At 44.8% G+C, this 20,518-nt stretch overlaps 1 protein-coding gene and 1 pseudogene across 1 annotated transcript; both read right to left on the bottom strand.

The window, feature by feature from the left end:
* Window positions 1-113: 113 nt before the first annotated feature.
* On the bottom strand, window positions 114-13,799 carry LOC139230613 (nuclear factor 7, brain-like). Its single transcript, XM_070862431.1, has 6 exons — window positions 13,380-13,799; window positions 13,198-13,293; window positions 12,871-13,104; window positions 5,215-5,237; window positions 5,011-5,126; window positions 114-1,034 (listed from the first exon to the last, which is right to left on the bottom strand). Exons 1-6 carry the CDS (start codon window positions 13,797-13,799, stop codon window positions 484-486), a joined length of 1,440 nt encoding a protein of 479 aa, XP_070718532.1. The 3' UTR covers window positions 114-483.
* Window positions 1,526-1,755, bottom strand: LOC139230727 (U2 spliceosomal RNA; annotated as a pseudogene).
* Window positions 13,800-20,518: the final 6,719 nt, after the last annotated feature.

Consider the following 20,518-nt stretch of genomic DNA (forward strand, 5'->3'; position numbering starts at 1 on the left):
CCTGATTTCGTCCACACGGGAATTCTGGGCAAAGTCTCCCTCCTCAGAATGAACTCCCCCCGCAATGGGAACGGGGCCCAGTTTGTGGCACAGATTGCACCAACACCCCACACTCTCTGCTCCTTAATGAAGGCGCTGAGCTGTTTATATTCAATGGCTTGACGGTTCCGCTAAAACCGCAGCCAAAGGAAGGTCACAGGGAATAAAGTTAAATGTCGATCTGGGTAATATCTCCAGAGGAATGCCAGGCTGTTGTCCCTGGAGGGGAGAGACTCTATCCCAGTACAGGTTGGGCGGGGGTGATATGTTGCAGGGTGAGGATGGGAGGGTTATTCAGTGACCCGGCCCTGCTGGGGTTACAGTCAAACACTGATTACAGACTGAGATACAAATGGAAATGTTCATCACACAAACACACCCGGGGAGGGAATGGAGTCAGAAGCTGGAATTGGAGTGAAAATGATGGAAACAGACCCATTAATGTTAGTGACCTTTAACCCCGGAGATTAACAGCGGTGCGGTGTTTTTCTCGCAATCATTATCTCCAGGACAGAAGAAGGGAAAGATTCTCTCAGTGAAAGTCTGGGTGAAAGTGTGGAGATGGGACATGTTGTCCGCATTGTAAAATGACACCTGTCCGCCCGCATAGTCCAGGTACACCCCGACCTTCCGGGGCTCCACACTCGGGGTGAGGGGGATCTGTGAGGGGGAGGTGAGGGCAAAATAGTCACTTCCGGGGTCCAGCCACACAATCCAGTATCCAGTCTCTGGGCTCAGGGTGATTGGCCCTTTCCTCTCGGCAGACTCTCGGGTCACTCCCAGACCCCACTCAGTCTTGTTCCCCACCTCCACCTCCCAGTAGTGTCTCCCTGATGTGAATCCCTCCGATCCCAGGACAAAGGACCAGCGATCAAACCTCTCCGGATTGTCAGGGAGCGGCTGCCGTTTGTCCCCGAGTCTCACACGGGTCCGGCCCTCAGACAGGATGAGCCAGGGACTCGCTGTGTTCGGATCCAGAGTCAGAGAGGCTGGAGCTGGGGGAAAGTTAAAATAACACAGTCAGTGATTTAAGCCGCGATTTCCGCTGTCTCGGCGGGTCGGTGGCGGGCGATGTCGGTGACAGGTCCCGGACTCGCTGCTGGCTCCAGCCCGCTGTCTGAAATGATTTGCCTGAATACACCTGTTAAGCCCCGCCCAGCGGGCTTGCCGGCCAATTGCAGGCAGCGGGTCTGATGACGTCTGGAGACCTTTCACCCACTGAAACAAATGCTATTTTTCCCACTGATCCCGCGAAAAATTCCCCGATAATTTATTGATGTGACAGAATCAAACTCTGAGTGACATTCCTTCTTCTAAATCCTCAGCTTTCTGCATATTATTGAAAAATTACTTTGTCTCAGTATTTTTTTTTTTAAATTCATGTCCAATCGTTATCCAATCGTTACAATTCTTTGTCAAACGCCAGAGGTCACCCTGCACCAGTCAAGGATCACTCTGCGCCAATGCTCTTAGCCAAAAGGCCTAGAGCCACTGCACCGTTCCTGGAAGTACTGCAATACCAGGTTCGTGCCATGGAGGTGGATGGGTCAGGTCCCCCACACACCTCCGTGGAGGTGGATGGGTCACCAATCCCACCCACCTCCTGTTTACAAAAATGTAAGCATATACCTTCCTGACCAGGGAGAAACCACCCGGAAGTCATGGTGGCTGGTCAGGTTGGTTATGCAGATCTTAGCCAAAAGGCCGAGAAGTTTGATCAGCACGCCTGGCCAGCTGAACCTGAGAGTAGAAAAATAGATCAAATAAGATGCAATTATATTTAAGATAGAAAAGATAATTTAATGATGAACTAATCAAATTCAGAGAGGATGAAACTCAAGGATTGCAAGACGCGCATTCAAATAAATGCACAAAGATATAGCACTATTTTATATAACAGGTTTTCATTTTATAATAAGGATATAGAGGCATTGGAGGAAGTGCAAAATAGATTTACAAGGAAATAGTACAAAAAGGTGAGAGGCTATAATTATCAGGAAAGATTGAATAGGCTCTAGAAATGGGAAAGCTGAGGGGTGACATGATAGAGGTCGTTAATATTATGAAACGGTCTGATAGGGTAGATGTAGAGAAGACGTTTCCACTTGTGAGGAGACAAAAACTAGACACCATAAAAACATAAAATTAAGTAATAAATCTAACAGGGGATTCAGGAGAAACCTCTTTATCCAGAGAGTGGTGAGAAGCAGTTCAGGCAAATAGCACAGAAGCATTTAAGGGGAAGCTCGATTAACACATGAGGGAGGAAGGGACAGAAGGATATGCTGATATGGTTAGATGAAGAGGGGTGGCGGGAGGCTCGTGTGGAGCATAAACACTGGCTTGGACCTGTTGGGCTGAATGGCCTGTTTCTGTGCTGTAAATACTTTGTAAAAATCAATCATCGGGCTGGGCCATCAAAGCATTGTTACCGAAACAAAGTGGCAATATATGGCACCGGGAAGACGGCGGCTGACCTCGAGAGGGAACAGGGTTGGTGGTGGGGGCGGTGTAGTGGGATGGAACCCCTCAAAGTCGGATTAGTGATATGGGATGGGGGCTGGGGAGTTGTTGATGTCAGTTCATTGGATATATTTAAGAGGGAGTTAGATATGGAGCTTATGACTAAAGGGATCAAGGGGCATTGAGAGAAAGCAGGAAAGGAGTCTTGAGGTGAAATATCATCCATGATCTTATTGAAAGGTGGTGCAGGCTCGAAAGGCCGAATGGCCTACTCCTGTACCAATTTTCTATGTTTCAATGTTTCTATGTTGAGTTCCCAGCTTTGGTCACCCTGGAGCCATGTCTTCGTGATGCCAATTATATCAGACTCATTAATTGCTGCCTGCGCAGTAAATTCACTCACCTTATTACAAATACTCCTCGCATTGAGGCACAGAGCCTTCAGCCTTGCCTTATTAACACACTTTGCCCATTTAGAATTTTGCCATATGTGGCGCTTTTTGATTTTTGCCTTCGGTTTCTCTGCCCCCTACTTTTACTTTTCTTCTTTCTATCTTTTGCTTCTGCCCCCATTCTACTTCCCTCTGTCTCCCTGCATAGGTTGCCATCCCCTTGCCATATTCGTTTAACCCTTCCCCAACAGCGCTAGCAAACACTCCCCCGAGGACATTGGGTCTGGTCCTGCCAAGGTGCAAACCGTCCGGTTTGTACCGGTCCCACCTCCCCCAGAACTGGTTCCAATGTCCCAGGAAATTGAATCCCTCCTTTATGCACCACTCCTCAAGACACGTATTCATCTTAGCTATCCTGCAATTCCTACTCTGACTAGCATGAGGTACTGGTAGCAATCCTGAGATTACTACCTTTGAGGTCCTACTTTTTAATTTAACTCCTAGCTCCCTAAATCCAGCTTGTAGGACCTCATCCCATTTTTTACCTATAACGTTGGTACCTATATCCACCCAGACAACTGGTTGTTCACTCTAACCCTCCAAAATGTCCAGCAGCTGCTCCAAGGCATCCTTGACCCTTGCACCAGGGAGGCAACATACCATCCTGGAGTCTCAATTTTGGCTGCAGAAAGGTCTATCTATTCCCCTTACAATAGAATCTCCTACCACTATAGCTCTCCCACTGTATTTCCTGCCATCCTGTGCAGCAGAGCCACCCACGGTGCCATGAACTTGGCTGCTGCCCTCACCTGATGATTCATCCCCCCAACAGTACCCAAAACGGTGTATCTGTTTTGGTGGGGGATGACCACAGGGGCCCCGTGCACTACCTTCCTTCCACTGCTCTTCCTGCTGATCACCTATTCCCTATCTGGCTGTGTAAACTTTAGGTCCGGTGTGTCGAACTCACTAAACATGCTATTCACGACATCCTCAACATTGCGGATGCTCCAGATTGAATCCATGCACAGCTCCAGTGCCGCAATGTGATCTGTCAGGTGCTGCAGCAGGATACACTTCCTGCACATGTAGTATCAGGGACTCTGGAAGCGTCCCTGAGTTCCCACATTGCACAAGAGGAGCATGACACGTGTCCGAGCTTTCCTGCCATGACTTAACCCTGAGATTAACTTTATTTAATTTGGCAACAATGATAAAGGTTACCTACTGATAAAGAAAATGAAAAAGAAGAAAAACTACTCACCAATCACTCGCCAATCACTCACCCCCTTGGCTGTGAGGTCACCCTTCGATTTCTTTCTCGTTCTTTTTTGCCTTCTCACCCTGCTGCAGGTGTACCAGCTGGCTCCTCCTCGACTCCCGCTCCCCGACTGTGACTGATGGGCCTTTTATAGGCCTCCCTCCGATCTCCTCCGCCTGGTCGATGAACTCCCGCCGCTCAGACTGATGGGCCTTTTATAGGCCTCCCTCCGATCTCCTCCGCCTGGTCGATGAACTCCCGCCGCTCAGACTGATGGGCCTTTTATAGGCTTCCCTCCGATCTCCTCCGCCTGGTCGATGAACTCCCGCCGCTCTAACTGATGGGCCTTTTATAGGCCTCCCTCCGATCTCCCACGTTTCCTCGACGAACTCCCACTACTCCGACTAACGGACCTTTTCTAGGCCTCCCTCCAATCTCCCACGCCTCCTCGATGAGCCCCTCAAAGTCGGGGGTGTTCCATGGGATGGGGGATGGGACGTGTTGCCGGGCGAGGAGGAATCATGGATTCCGTTATATCTTGAACCTGTTTTGTGATGAGCAATCTGCCTATTTTACTGACACTGCAGTCACCGTCAGTCTGAAGGGTGAGAACATTGTTCTCTGTCGACAATACCATACACTGCTTCTGTATCGAACCCGCACTCCTGGATCTGATATAGGGTCACAAACAGTTACACTGATTTCACAAACCAGTTTCAATCTCCTTTTGGAGATTATTGCATAATATTTTTGTTCTTAATTTCACAAACACTGAAGCTGTGTTTCATTATTTCGATGTATTCATTCAATAAGATTTTTACGAAGTCTGAAATTGGGGTGCTGAAAACGTTTTACCTGGGCTGATGTTCTCTATCATTTCTTTCCATGCTATGTATTGACTGGGCCCTTTGAATATTCCCTGGAGCAGATTCCAGCCATCCAATGAAAGGAGATTATCCTCGTCACTGATTCTGAAAATATGAAACAATCAACTCTAGAGTTCTCGCAGTTCGTTCCTTTAACAGATTAAATAACAATTCAGTAAAGTGAACCTCATACCTTCTCATCCGGGAAGCTGCCTCCTGAAACAAAACAGAAATACAGTCCTGAGTTCACAGGGAGGGTCTGGGGGCAAAATTTCAGAATTCAGCATCATACACTACACATGGCACCAAGTGAGAAATAGTTCATAAATAAAAACAGAAAATGCTGGAAATCTCCGCGGGTCAGGCAGCATCTGTTGAGCAAACCAGAGTAAATGTTTCGGGTCTGTGACCCTTCACCTGAACTGGAAAAGTTCAAAAAGTAATAGATTCTTAAGGAAGAGCCGCGGCACTGAAACGGGGAGGGGCGGGAAGAAAAAAAGGGAAGGTCTGTGATACGGTGGAAGGCAGGAGTTATTTTAGAGACAAAAGGGATGATCGCCAAATTGAGATGTTAATGGCACAAGTTTGGAAACAAAAGACGAGTCTAGATGGGGTGAGAATGGTGGAATAATTTCCAGCTGCCGTGGGAAAGAGAGAAACAATAAAGATAAAAGAGGGGAGTGTGGTTTGTAAAAAAGACGAGGGAAGAAAACAAAATTTGTGCAGAGATTATGTTCTTAATTTGCTGAACTCGATGTTGAGTCTAGAAGACTGTAAAATTCCTAAACGAAAGATTGTAACAGAGGATGCTGAGAGGGGACATTGTGGTGTACAACATTTTGAGGATTCTGGATATAGTGGATAGTAAGGGCCTATTTCCCTTGGTGGAGGGATCAATAACGAGGGGGCAAAGTTTTAAGGTGGTTGGTGGAAGGTTCAGAGGGGTTTTGAGGTGGAGCTTCTTCACACAGAGGGTTGTTTGTGTCTGTAACTCACTGCCTGGAAGGGTGATGGATGCGGGAACCCTCATCACATTTAAAAGGTGCTTGGATTGGCACTTAAAGTGCCGTGGCCTGCAGAGTCACCGAACTGGAGCTGGTAAGTGGGATTAGACTGGATAACCTCTTGTTGGCTGACGCAGATTCAATGGTAAGTACTGCAGGGAATCGTGTACGACCAGTGTGATCTCCTGGACGAGCTTCGATCGTCTGGATGGGAAGCAGAGGAATGTTCAAGATTTTTTCCCCAATTGGCCTGGGTTTTTATCCAGTTTTTGCCTCTTCCAGGAGATCACAGGGCTGCAGTTGAGGTGGAGTGTAGAATGTTTCACTGCAGGCGGTGTCGCAGTAGTGTGGAGTGGAGTATATGGGCCGGATGCTATTTACCTTTCCGCCATTGTTGATTGTTCAGAGGTTTATTTGTAAGCTTCAGGGCAGCTGATCGAGGGTAATGCAACTCTTTGTCCGCCAGCGCAGACAAGATGGGCCGAAATTGCCTCTGTGTGCGCTGTAGATTTCTATGTTTCTTTCTTTCTATGTTTCTATGAGTTGCAGTTCCTTGAGCTTGTGTTGAACTTCGTTGGAACAGTATAGGAGATCGAGGACAAAGAGATCAGAATGGGAGCAGAGAATGAAAGTGACAGGCGACAGGGAGCTCAGGATCACACTTATGTAATAAACAAAGGTATTCTGCAAAGCGGTCACTCAATCTGTGTTTGGTCTCCTCCTCAATGAAGAGGAGACCACATCGTGAGCAGCGAATAAGTACAAGTAAACCATTGTTTCACCAGGACGGAGTGTTTGGGGTCCTGGACAGTGGGAAGGGTGAAAGTTAAAGGATTGCATCGCCTGCACTTGCATGAGAAGGTGCTGTGGGTAGGATCTTTAAGCTGATAATTATTCCACCATTCACAGCCCGTTTGGATTCATGTTTTGTTTCCAAACTTGTGTCATTACCATCTCCATTTGACCAAATCACTCCTGCCTTACACCCTATCACAGACAGTCCCTCTTGTTCATTCATCGCCTCCCACTTTCAGTGCCCCTGCACTTCCTTAAGAATCTGTTATGATTACAATTGTTCCAGTTCTGACGAAGGGTCACAGACCCAAAACGACTCTGTTTCTCTCCACAGAGGCTGCCTGCCCTGCAGAGATATCCAGCATTTTCTATTTTGACTTCAAATTCAAGCATCCGCGGTATTTTGCTTTTGTGTTAGTGTGAAATATTTCAGCTGTGCCAATGGGAGGAGAACGCCATAACCAATAGTGACAGGATCGAGTTTTTGTTTGTATTCACACCTGGGAATGAACTTGGCAAAATAACATTGCAGGATAATTCTTCAGGAAAAGCACAGAATCTCGGTTTCAGCAATCAGTGGAATAAAGAGCTGACAGACTCGTGGCAAAGAATGAGGGTGATAGCTATCCACATACTTGAGAATAATATAGATATTAAATAATGTTGAATGCCTGGGTGTGTATCTAAATATTATTACAAAATCATGTACGGTTTCTGTGATTTACATGTTTGAAGAGAATATGCAAGGATCTATTAAGAACGTGGTAACAGAGCACTTAGAAAATAATAATAGCATTGGGAAGAGTCAGCACGGATTTTGAAAGGGAAATCATGTTTGACAAACGTGTGGCTGGAGAGGTGTTGCAGGAGGGAGTGCTTTAGATTCAGCAGGCATTGGAGATTCTGTGGGAGGTGGGACCTGTACAAGCCGGACGGGTTGCACCTCAACAGAGCTGGGACCAATCTCCTTGCGGGGGAGTTTGCTAGTGCTGTTGGGAAGGGTTTAAATTAGCTTTGCAGGGGCATGGGAATGTGAGAATAGATTCACTAGGGAGGGTAAAGCTGGAATTAGAACGCAAAAACGTAGACATTGAATGTGAAGGACAGAGGAAACAAGGGATAGAAAATAGTCAACAAGGAGTTCAGGCTGCACTAAGTGGTATATACTTCAATGCAAGGAGTAAAGACATTAAGGCAGATGAGCTGAGAGCACAGGTAGACACTTGGGTGTATGATATTTTAGCTATTACAAAGATATGGCTAAAAGAAGGGCAAGGTATGGCAGCTCAAAATTCCTAAGTACAGGATTTTCAGATGGGATAGCGAGAAGTGTAAAAAGGGAGGGGCGGGGGTCGCAGAATTGACAAAGAAACTATTACAACTGTGAGAAGGGATGATATGTTAGAGACATCATCGAACGAGGCCATACGATTTAAACTGAAAAACAAAAAGGGGGCAACATACTGCTGGGAGTGAACTATAGACCCCAAAACAGTCAGAGGGAGGTAGAAGAGCAAATATGTAGACACATTTATCAGAATTGCAAAAATGACAGGCGAGTAATATTGGGGCATTTGAACTACCCCAATATTAACTGGGATAAACTTAGTGTGAAGGGTATAGATGGTGAGGAATTCCTAAAATGCATTAGAGAGACCTTTATTAGCCAGTATGTAGCAAGCCCAACACGGGAGGGGAGGTTGCGGACTTAGTTTTACGGAATGAAGCTGGACAGGTGGAAAGGGTATCAGTGGGAGAGCATTTAAGTGCAAGTGACCATAATTCAGTTAGATTTAAGTTAGTTATGGAAAAGGACAAGGATAGACCAGGAATGAAAGTTCTAAATTGGGGAAAAACCAATTTTGCTAAGCTGAGAGGTGATTTAACCATAGTGGATTGGAAACAACTACTTGAAGGTAAATCAAATGTCAGAGCAGGAGGAGGCATTCAAGAAGAAGGTCCCGAGGCTACAGACCAAATATTTGCCCTTAAAGAAAAAGGGTGGTACTAACAAATCGAGAGCCCCCTGGATTTTTAGGGGCATACAGAGTAAGAAAAAGAAGTAAAGGGAGGCTTATGACAGATGCCGAAGGCTAAATACTGAAGAAGCTCTGGAGGAGTATGTGAAGGGCAGAGTTAAAAATAAACAAAATATTAGGAAAGCAAAGAGAGAGCATGAAAAATTCTTGGCGAGTAAAATCAAGGAAAACCCAAAAATGTTTTATAAATATATTAAGAGCAAGAGGATAACTAAATAAATGGTATTTGAGACCTTGAGGTCAATCTGTGTGTGGAGGCTCGAGATGTGAGTGTGGTTCTTTATGAATACTTTGCAAAAGAGAGGGGCGATGCAGATACTGCTTTCAGGGAGCAGGTGTGTGAAATATTACATGAAATAAACATAGTGAGAGAGGAGGTATTAAGGGGTTTAGCAGCTTTGAAAGTGGATACGTCTCCAGGCCCGGATGAAATTTATCCCAGGCTGATAACTGAAGCAAAAGAGGAAATAGAAGAGAGTCTGACCATTTTCCAATCCTCTCTGGCTTCAGGTGTGGTGCCAGAAGACTGGAGAACTGCTAATGTGGAACCTTTGATTGAAAAGGGAGAATGGGATAGACTAAGTAATTACAGCCCTGTCACCCTACATCCGGTGGTGGGAAAATTATTGGAAATAATTCTGAAGGACAGGATACATCTTCATTTGGAAAGACACAGATTAATCAAGGACAGTCAGCACGGATTTGGTGGGGGAAGGTCGTGTCTGACTAATCTGATTTTGATAAAGTCCCACATGGAAGACTGGTCACGAAAGTAATAGCCAATGGGATCCAGGGCAAAGTGGCAAGTTGGATTCAAAATTGGCACAAAGGCAGGAAGCAGAGCGTAACGGTTGAAGAGTATTTTTGTGATTGGAAAGCTGTTTCCTGTGGGGTTCTGCAGGGTTCCATATAAGGTCCCTTGCTTTTTGTGGTATATGTCAATGACCTCGACTTGAATACAGTGGATATGATTAAGAAGTTTGCAGATGATACTAAAATAGGCTGTGTGGTTGATAATGATGAAGAAAGCTATAGACTGCAGGAAGATATCAATCAACTGGTTAGGTGGGAAGAACGTTGGCAAATGGAATTCAATCCAGAAAAGTGTGACATAATGCATTTGTGGGGTGCTAAAAAGGAAAGGAAATACATGTTAAATTGTAGGACACCGAGAGGTGCAGACAAACAAAGTGACATCGGAGTATATGTCTACAGATCCCTGAAGGTAGCACGGCAGATAAATAAAGTGGTTAAGAAGGCATAAAGAATGCTTGCCATTCTAAGCTGAGGCTTGGAATATAAGAGCAGGGGGGTTATTCTTGAAATGTATTGTACACGAATCACTGAAAGTTTACATGCATTTAGGGGTTGGGTTAGGGTTAGGGTCAGGGTTAGGGTACAGTCAGCAAGCAAATGGTATGTTGGTCTTTTTTACAAGAGAATTTGAGTACAATAGTAAAGGTAGCTTATTGCAATTATATAAGGCCGGGGTGAGGCCGCACCTGGAGTATTGTGCACAATTTTGGTCTCCATATCTAAATGAATTATATTTGCCATAATGGCAGTGCAACGAGGGTTCACCAGACTGATTCATGGGATGGGGGATTGTCCTATGAGGAAATGTCGAGCAGACGCTGTCGATCTTTCTATAGCTTAGATGAATGATTGAAACATACAAATGTGTTACAGGGCTAGGCAGGGTAGATGAAGGGAAGATGTTTTCTCTGACGGGAGAGTCTAGAACTAGGAGTCACAGTCTCAAAATAAGGGGTCAGCCATTTAGCATTGAGATGAGGAGAAACTCAGAGGATGCTGAACCTTTGGAATTTCTCCAACCCAGAGGGTAGTACTGGCTCATTCCATATATTCCAGGCAGAGATCGATAGATTTTTGAATATTAAGGGTATCAAGGGATATGAGGACAGTGCAGGAAAGTGGAGTTCTGGTGGAAGATTAGCCATGATCTTAATGAATGGCTCTGTGGGCCGAATGGCCTATTTCTGTTCCTAATTCTTGTGTTCGTATGTTCTTATAATAACCAAATACTAACTGTAATGTTTCAACTTGTTGCACAATGATTTCACAATCAGATCAAGAGATGTGGGGATGTACAGACTTATTGCAAGTCCATTTTATAGTCAGTCTGCCCACATTTTGAAACAACGATGATGAAATTCTACGCCTTGACTTATATTAAAAGTTCTGTATACCTATAGCCTGCCATGCTGTAGTTACACAGTCACCCACTGCTGGTGGCACAAGGCCTCCACTGGCAGGCGGTTGTAGGTGCAACCTGACATGTCTATATAATATTACGTGAATATAATGTGGACACAGCAATTTACAATGGGAGAAAACGTCTTAGATAGTGGAAGATAGATAAATGCGAGGAGACAGCCTGCATGCCTGCCACCTCTCATCTGTTTTTCAAAGTGCGAACTATCATCAGCATAGATTTGCGCATGCGTGCTCTGTCCCTATACAATGTGGGGTTAGCAGTCAGCAGGATCACGGCTGGAATCTGAGAGCTATGGTCTGTAATATAGTGAAACCCCACACCAAGGCACTCTTACTTCTCTCACACACATACACAGATTGACACAAGATCAAGAAGATAACATGACGGTAAATAGAATGTGATCGATTGTACTTTCGACACAAACTAACCGAGAGATGGAAGAACCTCCACAGCAATTATTGAACCGGACCTCCTGCCACTCTGCATGTAGCACCGTGAGGGGCGATTCTCCCTGGGGATCTCACACAGCTTGGATTCAGTGCAGTGACAGTCAATTTGGTGCCTTCAAGTGCCTGGTCTGGTTATGAGTAATGGTCAGCTACATGAGCTAAATGTTGGTGTACAACTTATCATTAAGATCGAACTGAATTGGAAAAGGTCGCAGGAAATTCGAATGGAGTGAGGCAGATTTCAGTAAAATGAGTAGCGAGCTAGCTAAGGTGAGGTAATAGAAGACAGATAGATTAATAGGAATGAACAGCAAAAATTAGATGTTTTAACAAAGGACTCGGAAGCTATAGAATAAGTATATTCTGTTAAAACAGAAGTCAATTGCAAGTATTTTTAGAAGTCCATGGAAAAATAATGAAGCAAGAAATCTATTTACATTAAAGCACAGATTTCAAAAGAGATGTTCGCGTTGGAAATATTTCATAGATTTGTTTGAGGATATAATACACATGGTTGATGGGACAATGCAGTGAATGCAGTGTGCAGGTAGCTTAAGAATGCAGGCCATTAATAAAGAAGCTCATGTGGTATGGAATTCGGGGAGGATAGCAAATTGGATTAGAACTTAGTAAGAAGGATGAACTCAGAGAGTAGGAATTAAGGCTGGGTTTTCAGAGTTATTAGAAGTAGATAGTGTGGCCCCACATGGTTCCGTTCTGGAGGTAGAGTTAATTTGATAGAAGACCAAAGGAAGCAGTGAAGGATTAAAAATACGATGAGGGAAGTCTTGGGCTAAATCTTGTTGGATAGAATTATCTGCGAGTAAGTGTGGGCTGTGACAGGGGGACAAACACCAGGAATACTACTCCGAATGGAAGTTGGCTCGGTGCGGTAGAAGAGCAGAGGTATTTTGTGGTAGAGGTACACAGAGCATTAAAGGCAGCTCCACGGCTTGGCGAGGCTGTTTAAAGAACCTAAAAGGATTTTAGACTACATAGGATTACATGGGATGTATAACTTAGAAAGAGGCCATTCTGCCGAAAGAATCCATCCCTGTGATTATGCTCCACTTGAGTTCTGTCCTTATCTAAATCTACCAGCATAACTGGTTGTATGACAAGAGGTATGCAATATAAAATCCAAGACGTAATGATGCAATATTGGGCTCCACATTAGAGAGACGATATTGTGGGTTTGCGTAGGATATAACACATTCGAGGAAGCGGCCTGATATCAGGAAATGCAAAAATGAAGAAAGATCACCAAAATGGGGCTATTTTTAGAAAAAATCAAATTAACCAATCAATAAAACAAGGTCTTACCTTCAGAAATGTGACTGTGTCTTGTTCCTCCATCTGTCTCTGTAACTCTGATATTTCTCGGTTAATACAATCTAACTTCTGATTGATTTCACGGACGTTTTTCTCCATTGATTTTAGAATATTCCGCTCCTGCTCCCTGAGATCTCGGATTAAACGCTGCTCTTTCTCAGCGAGAATCTGGTGCATTTTAGTGAACTCGGATGTGATGTGGCTCTGCAGACTGCTCGACTGTTCCTACCAAATGAAATGTGAAACATAATTAATGCACCGCGATAAAGGGAACAAAACTAACCGAGATCCCAGAAAGCCAGCATAGGGAGACCTTACCCTAACTCCGGAAATCTGCTGTCCCTGCTGCCGTGCAGTGTCCAGAGCCGAATCCTTTCTCTTTGCAGCCGATTCTAGGGATGATGTCAATTTAGCCTAGAATCAGATATAAACTGATTGTAAAGTTTAAACACAAAACAGATTTTAAAAATGTTGCCAGAGATTATGCCCTCCCATTGTACCCTGTACATCTGCGCAGCCTCGTCTATCGGCATGAAGTTGTGGGACTTGTGACCCCGCTGGTCTTTGGCAACAAGACACTTCACACAGATCAGTTTCTTGTCAGTTTCACAAAACAGCGCCAGTCCTTCCTGATGTTCCTCACAGCGATGTTTACTGTTCTTCCTTTCCGGATCCAGCTTCAGATTCCGAACTTTATCAATCAGATTCGCCAAGGCCCGATTATCCCTGAGGTTTATTTCCGGAAACTCCTCTCTACATTCCGGGCAGGAGTTTGTCTCCTTCTTTTCCCAACACTGTGTGATACAGGAGCGGCAGAAGTTGTGCCCACACTCCAGTATTACCGGGTCGGTGAAGAAATCCAGACAAATGGGACAAATTGCCTCCTTGGCCAAACTCTCGGCTTGCTGTGTGTAAGCCATCTTTTCTCTCAGCACTTCCTCATTCAATCCGCTTTTGGGTTTAATGTTCGGGTACAATGTTCAACCGCTCCCAGTTTCAATCTTTGTTCAAAGGGAGGAGCCAGATTGTGTTTCAGCAGGTACTGCGCCACCTGTTCAGCACTGAGGTGTTTACCAGTGCACAGAGGTGAACGCCTACATTAGAACACATGAGTGAAAAGATTGAACTTTGTGTGTGGAGATTTCCCAATTGGAGTTTAGGCGCTCCTTCCCTTCCCAGAGAACAGTGGGCCTGTGGATTAAGGTGGCCACTTACGATGAGCGCTGATTGACGGTATTCCTTCAGGAGAAAGCTGGGCCTGTTTCTGAATGGGAAGGTGATGGTCTGGTACCAGAGATAGCTACCCTGAAGGTCAGGGACAGTGTGAGCTCCGAGACTACTTCCGATTACCTAATGGAGCCGGAGAGGAATTTTTCAGATTCTCTCTCCCCTAATCGCATCTCCCAGTCTCCCAGGAGATTATCTAATCCCTGTGGGTTGGGATTGTCTCTGTGATGATACATTAAGGCATCACAACTGTATGGGACACTATGCAGAGAACCGAAGATATTTTCAAACTGATATTTCGTATGTTCGCCATCGAATGTTATATCCTGTTGGTGGGAAATGAAACAATCCGCTCACAGTACAGATTGCGGCAGTATGTAGATTTCATCAGCAAACTGTAGATATATGATCAATGCTAAACAATGAAACACTTGCATTTTTATAGCACCTTTCAGGACCACTGCACGTCCCAAAGCGCTTCACAGCCAATGATGTACTTTTGTCATGTAGTCACTCCGTCAATTCCACTCTCCCATATCCCTTGATTCCCTAAATATATAAATCCCTTAAAGTAAATGTGCTGACTGCAGCACCATGGCGAGCCCGGTTCTGCTTGCTGTTCTAAAACCACAAGGATTTTTTTCCCAAGGACCACCAGTTACATTATTTTTAGTCCCAAAGACCAGCGCCACTGACGTAACGGCCCCCTGTAGGTGAAACTTCTACATTGCAGGTTCCCATCCCTGTTCTAGTATTGTCCTTCTCCCTGGCATTTGGAGCTGGTTGGCCGTCAGATCGGATTTGTTGCTGGAAATCCTGCCACTCTCCACTGCATTTCTGGCAACGGCAGTAGAGAATTTCAGGAACTGGTTCTTCACAAGTGATGGAATTTTCATCTTTTAAAATGGTAAAATAAAAAGACATTTAGTTGAATCAACGTTCAACACATCAGCCAACCCATCTCTCCCCTAAAAACTATTGCAGCTGGTGAGCCCTCAGAATATCCCACCCTCTCTCCCTCCGAACCCACAGCCCACCGAGACACTCTGTCCCTATTTGCAGCCACAATCTAGCCCACATGCAGAGACACTCGCATTCTGACCCCAAGTTGATTGAGACACTGGACGATATTTCCCGGGACCCTGACCCAGCAGTGAGGCCGTGTTCAACAGTTGGAATAACTTTCAATCATTACTCACCTCGTCAGTCCACAGAGAGGTTTTCCTCTTGATAAGCTGAATCTACCTTTGGATGTGTTAGCCTTCCCCTTGACCCAGATTCTCTGTCGCACAAAGAGCGCAGCACATTCACCACTTTTGGACTTTGTTTCATTTTTGAACTTCGATGAGGTTAGTTCCCTGAAAAAGAACACCACTCTAAATTATCACTGATTGAGAACACTCAACATGATAACATTTATGAGACAGAAGACACCACCCGTCTCACCTAGGATTCTTGCCCAATTTTGACCTCGCAGGTACGGACTCGCGTTCTTTAATCAAGCCAGAGAATGTATTGAGTATCACAAAGATAAACAAAATTAATACTCAAAAAAGGTAATAGATATACAGCGAAACTTGGGTCCGACGGTTCCAGCTTCCGAGCTCTCTGGGGCACCATCTCCTGTTCTTGCTCTGTTCTGTTTGCCGTAGTCGATATTCTTCCTCTCAGTGTGCCACGGATTTTCTGAAGCCTCAAGTTTACCCCCCTCAGGGGCTGGTGCCTCACCACATTAGATCATGGATCGTTTAGGCCGAACTAATTGCATTCTGGACGCATGTTGTTCGTTCATGGCCTCCTGATGTCCCAGCAAGTACGCCTCGTACAGGTGGTTCCTGTTTTCTGACCTTGCTAGCGACTCAAAGTTCATAATTCGGCTAACTGCCAGTCTGCGGTTTCACAAACCTCTGTTCGGATCTTCAGTTCTCGCAGAAATGTACAGATGAATTATATTGTCTCTACCATTGTTATTACACAAATGTTAACATTAAAAAACTTGTCTCTCAGCAACAGTCATGCACATTCCACGACACCACACGTCTGCAGAACCTTATTCACCAATGCAAGTGTTTACAACATATTCTAATAGCCATTCCATCTTGCCTTGCGGTTACCGTTTTGTCTTAACAAAACAAGTAATAATACAAAGTCAGTGTACAAAGCAAGTAATAACACAACGTCAGTAACGCAGAGTTATAGTTAAGACAACATATGTGAATCTATCAAACCCTACAGTTCCCCACCTCCAGGTTGAAGTGCTATTCGCACTGATTCCTCGCACAATGTATTGACGACTCAGCAATAAGTCACACCCTCCCACTTGAACTCTTTCGATACCTTCACCACAAGGACTGCAGCGGTTCAAGAAGATGGCTCACCATCAACATCTCAAGGGCAATTAGGGATGGGCAATAAATGCTGGCCTTGCCAGCAACGGCCACATCGCATGAACGAATTATAAAAAAGAGTGGGCGATGGACGGACAGGCTGACAAAGGGACCCCTCAAGGCTTAAAATAGGTGCTTTGTGTCTGTGTTTCCCATTGCTGCCTCGTAGTGACGCTGTTGTCTGTCCAGTTACAGCAGGCGCTCGGTACTGACAGGGATGCCTGCAGCCGTTTCCACAAATGGACAATGAACATAGTCCAGCCTTAAATCCAGGGACCGGGGGAGGCAAACACGCCCAGAGGCAGGTATTTTCAGTTTATCCCGATTCAAACAAAAGGACATAGGAACTGCAAGTTGAAAAGGGCGGAGTTCCACCAAGTTTCCCTTCTACCATCGCGGCAGTCGCAAAATAAAAAAATATTGGTGATGGTGACAAATCAAAGCAAAACTGTCTGTGGACTGACAGCGTCAAAAATGATTCAGCACTTTCCAAATTCGAGCATTGATATTAACCAGATAACTGAGAGCAACCCAACCAGCTATCTACGGATTTGTGACTAATTTAGCTTTCCATATGATTAAGGAAGAGCAGGAGACAGAGAGTATAATGCTCCTTTTTCTTCCGTTTTTATTAAGATTCTGCAATATCGGCTCTTTCACAATTCTCTTCCATTTTTCTTTAATAACATTCAGATAGCGTGTTAATTATTGTACTAAAGCGAGATTCACAACAGGTGCCAACCGTGGCTCAGTGGACAGTGCTCGTGCCTTTGAGTCAAAAGGTTGTGTGTTCATGTCCCACTCCAGAGACTTGAGCACAGCAGCATAAAATCATAGAAATTTACAGCACGGACGGAGGTCATTTGGGCCCATCGTGTGTGTGCCGGGTGACCAACAGCTATTCAGCCTAATGTCATTTTCCAACTCGTGATCCGTAGCCTTGTAGCTTACAGCACGTTAATTGCACATCCAAGTACTTTTTAAATGTGGTGAGGCTTTCTGCCTCTACTATCCATTCAGGCAGTGAGCTCCCGACCACCAACCCCTCTGGGTAAAGATATTTCCCCTCATATATCTCCCCCTAATTAATTAAATCTATGCCTCTGGCTGTTTATCCCTCTACCAAGGGAAACAGGACGTTAATTTCCACTCGAATTAGGTCCCTGGTAATTTCATACACTTCAATCAGGTCTGCTCTCAGCCTCCTCTGTTAAAAAGAAAAGACACCCAGCATCGCCAATCTTTCTTCATCACAAAAATTCTGCAGTCCCAGCCACATTATTTTTATGCTGATATTTCACCTCAAAACCGCTTTCCTGCTTTCTCCCCATACCCCTTGATCCCTTTAGCCGCAAGGGCCATATCTAACTCCCTCTTGAATATATCCAATGAACTGGCATCAACAACTCTCTATAGTAGGCAATTCCATAGGTTAACAAATCTCTGAGTGAAGAAGTTCCTCCTCATCTCCGTCCTAAATGGCTTACCCCTTGCCCTAAGACTATGTCCCCTGATTGTGGACTTCTCCAACATCGGGAACATTCTACCTGCATCTAACCTGTCCAGTCCCGTCAGCATTTTATATGTTTCTATGAGATCCCCTCTCATCCTTCTAAATCCCAGTGAATACAGGCCCAGTCCTGCCATCCCAGGAATCAGTCTGGTGAACCTCCGCTGCACTCCCTCAATAGCAAGAACGTCCTTCCTCATATTAGGGGACCAACAATATTCCAGGTGGAGCCTCACCAAGGCCCTGTACAACTGCAGTAAGACTTCCCTGCTCCTATACTCGAATCCTCTTGCTAGGAAGGTCAACATACCATTTGCCTTCTTCAGCGCCTGCTGTACCTGCATGCCAACGTTCAGTGACTGACGAATCATGACACACAGGTCTCGCTTCACCTCCCCTTTACCTTATCTGCCGCCATTAAGATAATATTCTGCCTTCGTGTTTTTGCCCCCAAAGCGGATAACCTCACATTTATCCACATTATACTGCATCTGCCATGTATTTGCCCACTCGCCTAACCTGTCCAAGTAACCCTGCAGCCTCTTAGCGTCCTCTTCACAGCTCACACCGCCACCCAGTTTAGTGACATCTGCAAACTTGGAGATATTACACTCAATTCCGTCATCCAGATCATTAATATACATTGTAAAGAGCTGGGGACCCAGCACTGAGTCCTGCGGCACTCCACTAGTCACTGTCTTCCATTCTGAAAAGGACCCGTTAATCCTGACTCTCTGCTTCCTGTCTGCCAACCAGTTCTCTATCCACGTCAGTACATTACCTCCAATAACATGTCCTTTGATTTTGCACACCAATCTCTTGTGTGGGACCTTGTCAAAAGCCTTTTGAAAGTCCAAATACACCACATCCACGGGTTCTCTCCTGTCCACTCTACTAGTTACATCCTCAAAAAATTCCACAAGATTTGTCAAGCAGGATTTCCCCTTTATAAATCCATGCTGACTTGGACCAATCCTATCACTGCTTTCCAAATGTGCTGCTATTTCATCCTTAATGATTGATTCCAACATCTTCCCCACTACTGATGTCAGGCTAACTGGTCTATAATTACGCGTTTTCTCTCTTCCTCCTTTTTTTTAAACATGGTGTTACATTAGCAACCCTCCAGTCCATAGGATCTGATACAGAGTCGATAGACTGTTGGAAAATTATCACCAATGCATCCACTATTTCTAGGGACACTTCCTTAAATACTCTGGGGTGTAGGCTATTAGGCTTTGGGGATTTATCGGCCTTCAATCCCATCAATTTCCCTAACACAATTTCCCGCCTAATAAGGATATCCTTCAGTTCCTCCTTCTCACTAGACCTTCGGACCCCGAGTACATCGGAAAGGTTATTTGTGACTTCCTTTGTGAAGACAGAACCAAAGTACTTGTTCAATTGGTCTGCCATTTCTTTGTTCCGCATTATAAGTTCACCCGAATCCGACTGCAAGGGACCAACTTTTGTCTTCACTAATCTTTTTCTCTTCAATATCTATAGAAGGTTTTGCAGTCATTTTTTATGTTTCTGGCAAGCTTCCTCTCGTACTCTATTTTCCTGCTCTTAATTAAGCATTTGTCCTCCTCAGCTGTATTATAAATGTTTCCCAGTCCTCCGGCTTACTACTTTTTCTGGCTAATTTGTATGCCTCTTTCTTGGATTTAATACTATCCTTAAGTTTCCTTGTTAGCCACGGTTGAGCCACCTTCCCCGTTTTATTTTTACTCCAGACAGGGATGTATAATTGTTGAAGTTCGTCCATATGATCTTTAAAGTTTTGCCATTGCCTATCCACCGTCCACCCTTTAAGTACCATTTGCCAGTCTAATCTAGCCAATTCACACCTCATACCATCAAACTTACCTTTCCTTAAATTCAGGACCCTAGTTTCTGAATTAACTTTGTCACTCTCCATCTTTCTAAAGAATTCTACCATATTATGGTCACTCTTCCCCAAGAGACCTTGCACAACAAGAGTGCTAATTAGTTACTTCTCATTACAGATCACCCATTCTAAGATGGCCAGCTCTCTGGTTGGTTCCTCGACATATTGGTCTAGAAAACCATCACGAATACACTCCAGGAAATACTCCTCCAGCACATTACTACCAGTTAGGTTAGCCCAATCAATATGTAGATTAAAGTTGCCCATGATTATTACTGTACCTTCATTGCATGCATCCCTTATTTCTTGTTTGATGCTGTCCCCAACCTCACTACTTATATTTGGTGGCCTGTACACAACTCCCACTAGCGTTGTCTGCCCTTTGGTATTCCGTTGCTCCACCCATACCGATTTCACATCATCCAAGCTGATGTCCTTCCTTACAATTGCATTAATTTCCTCTTTAACCAGCAACGCCACCCCGCCTCCTTTTCCTTTCGGCCTATCTTTCCTAAATGCTGAAAACCCTCACTGTTGAGTTCCCAGCCTTGGTCACCCTGGAGCCATGTCTCCGTGATGCCAAGCACATCATACCCATTAACTGCTATCTGAGCAGTTAATTCG

Source organism: Pristiophorus japonicus, chromosome 19 (genome assembly GCF_044704955.1).
Source record: "Pristiophorus japonicus isolate sPriJap1 chromosome 19, sPriJap1.hap1, whole genome shotgun sequence".
Lineage (NCBI taxonomy): Eukaryota > Metazoa > Chordata > Chondrichthyes > Pristiophoridae > Pristiophorus > Pristiophorus japonicus.

Coding starts and splice junctions, on each gene's coding strand:
- LOC139230613 (XM_070862431.1), bottom strand. CDS start 13,799: ATGGCTTACACACAGCAAGCCGAGAGTTTGGCCAAGGAGGCAATTTGT. Junction 5,238..12,870: donor ACACAGTCACATTTCTGAAG/GTAAGACCTTGT, acceptor GTTTTGTTTCAG/GAGGCAGCTTCCCGGATGAG. Junction 1,035..5,010: donor GATAGAGAACATCAGCCCAG/GTAAAACGTTTT, acceptor ACTTTCCCCCAG/CTCCAGCCTCTCTGACTCTG.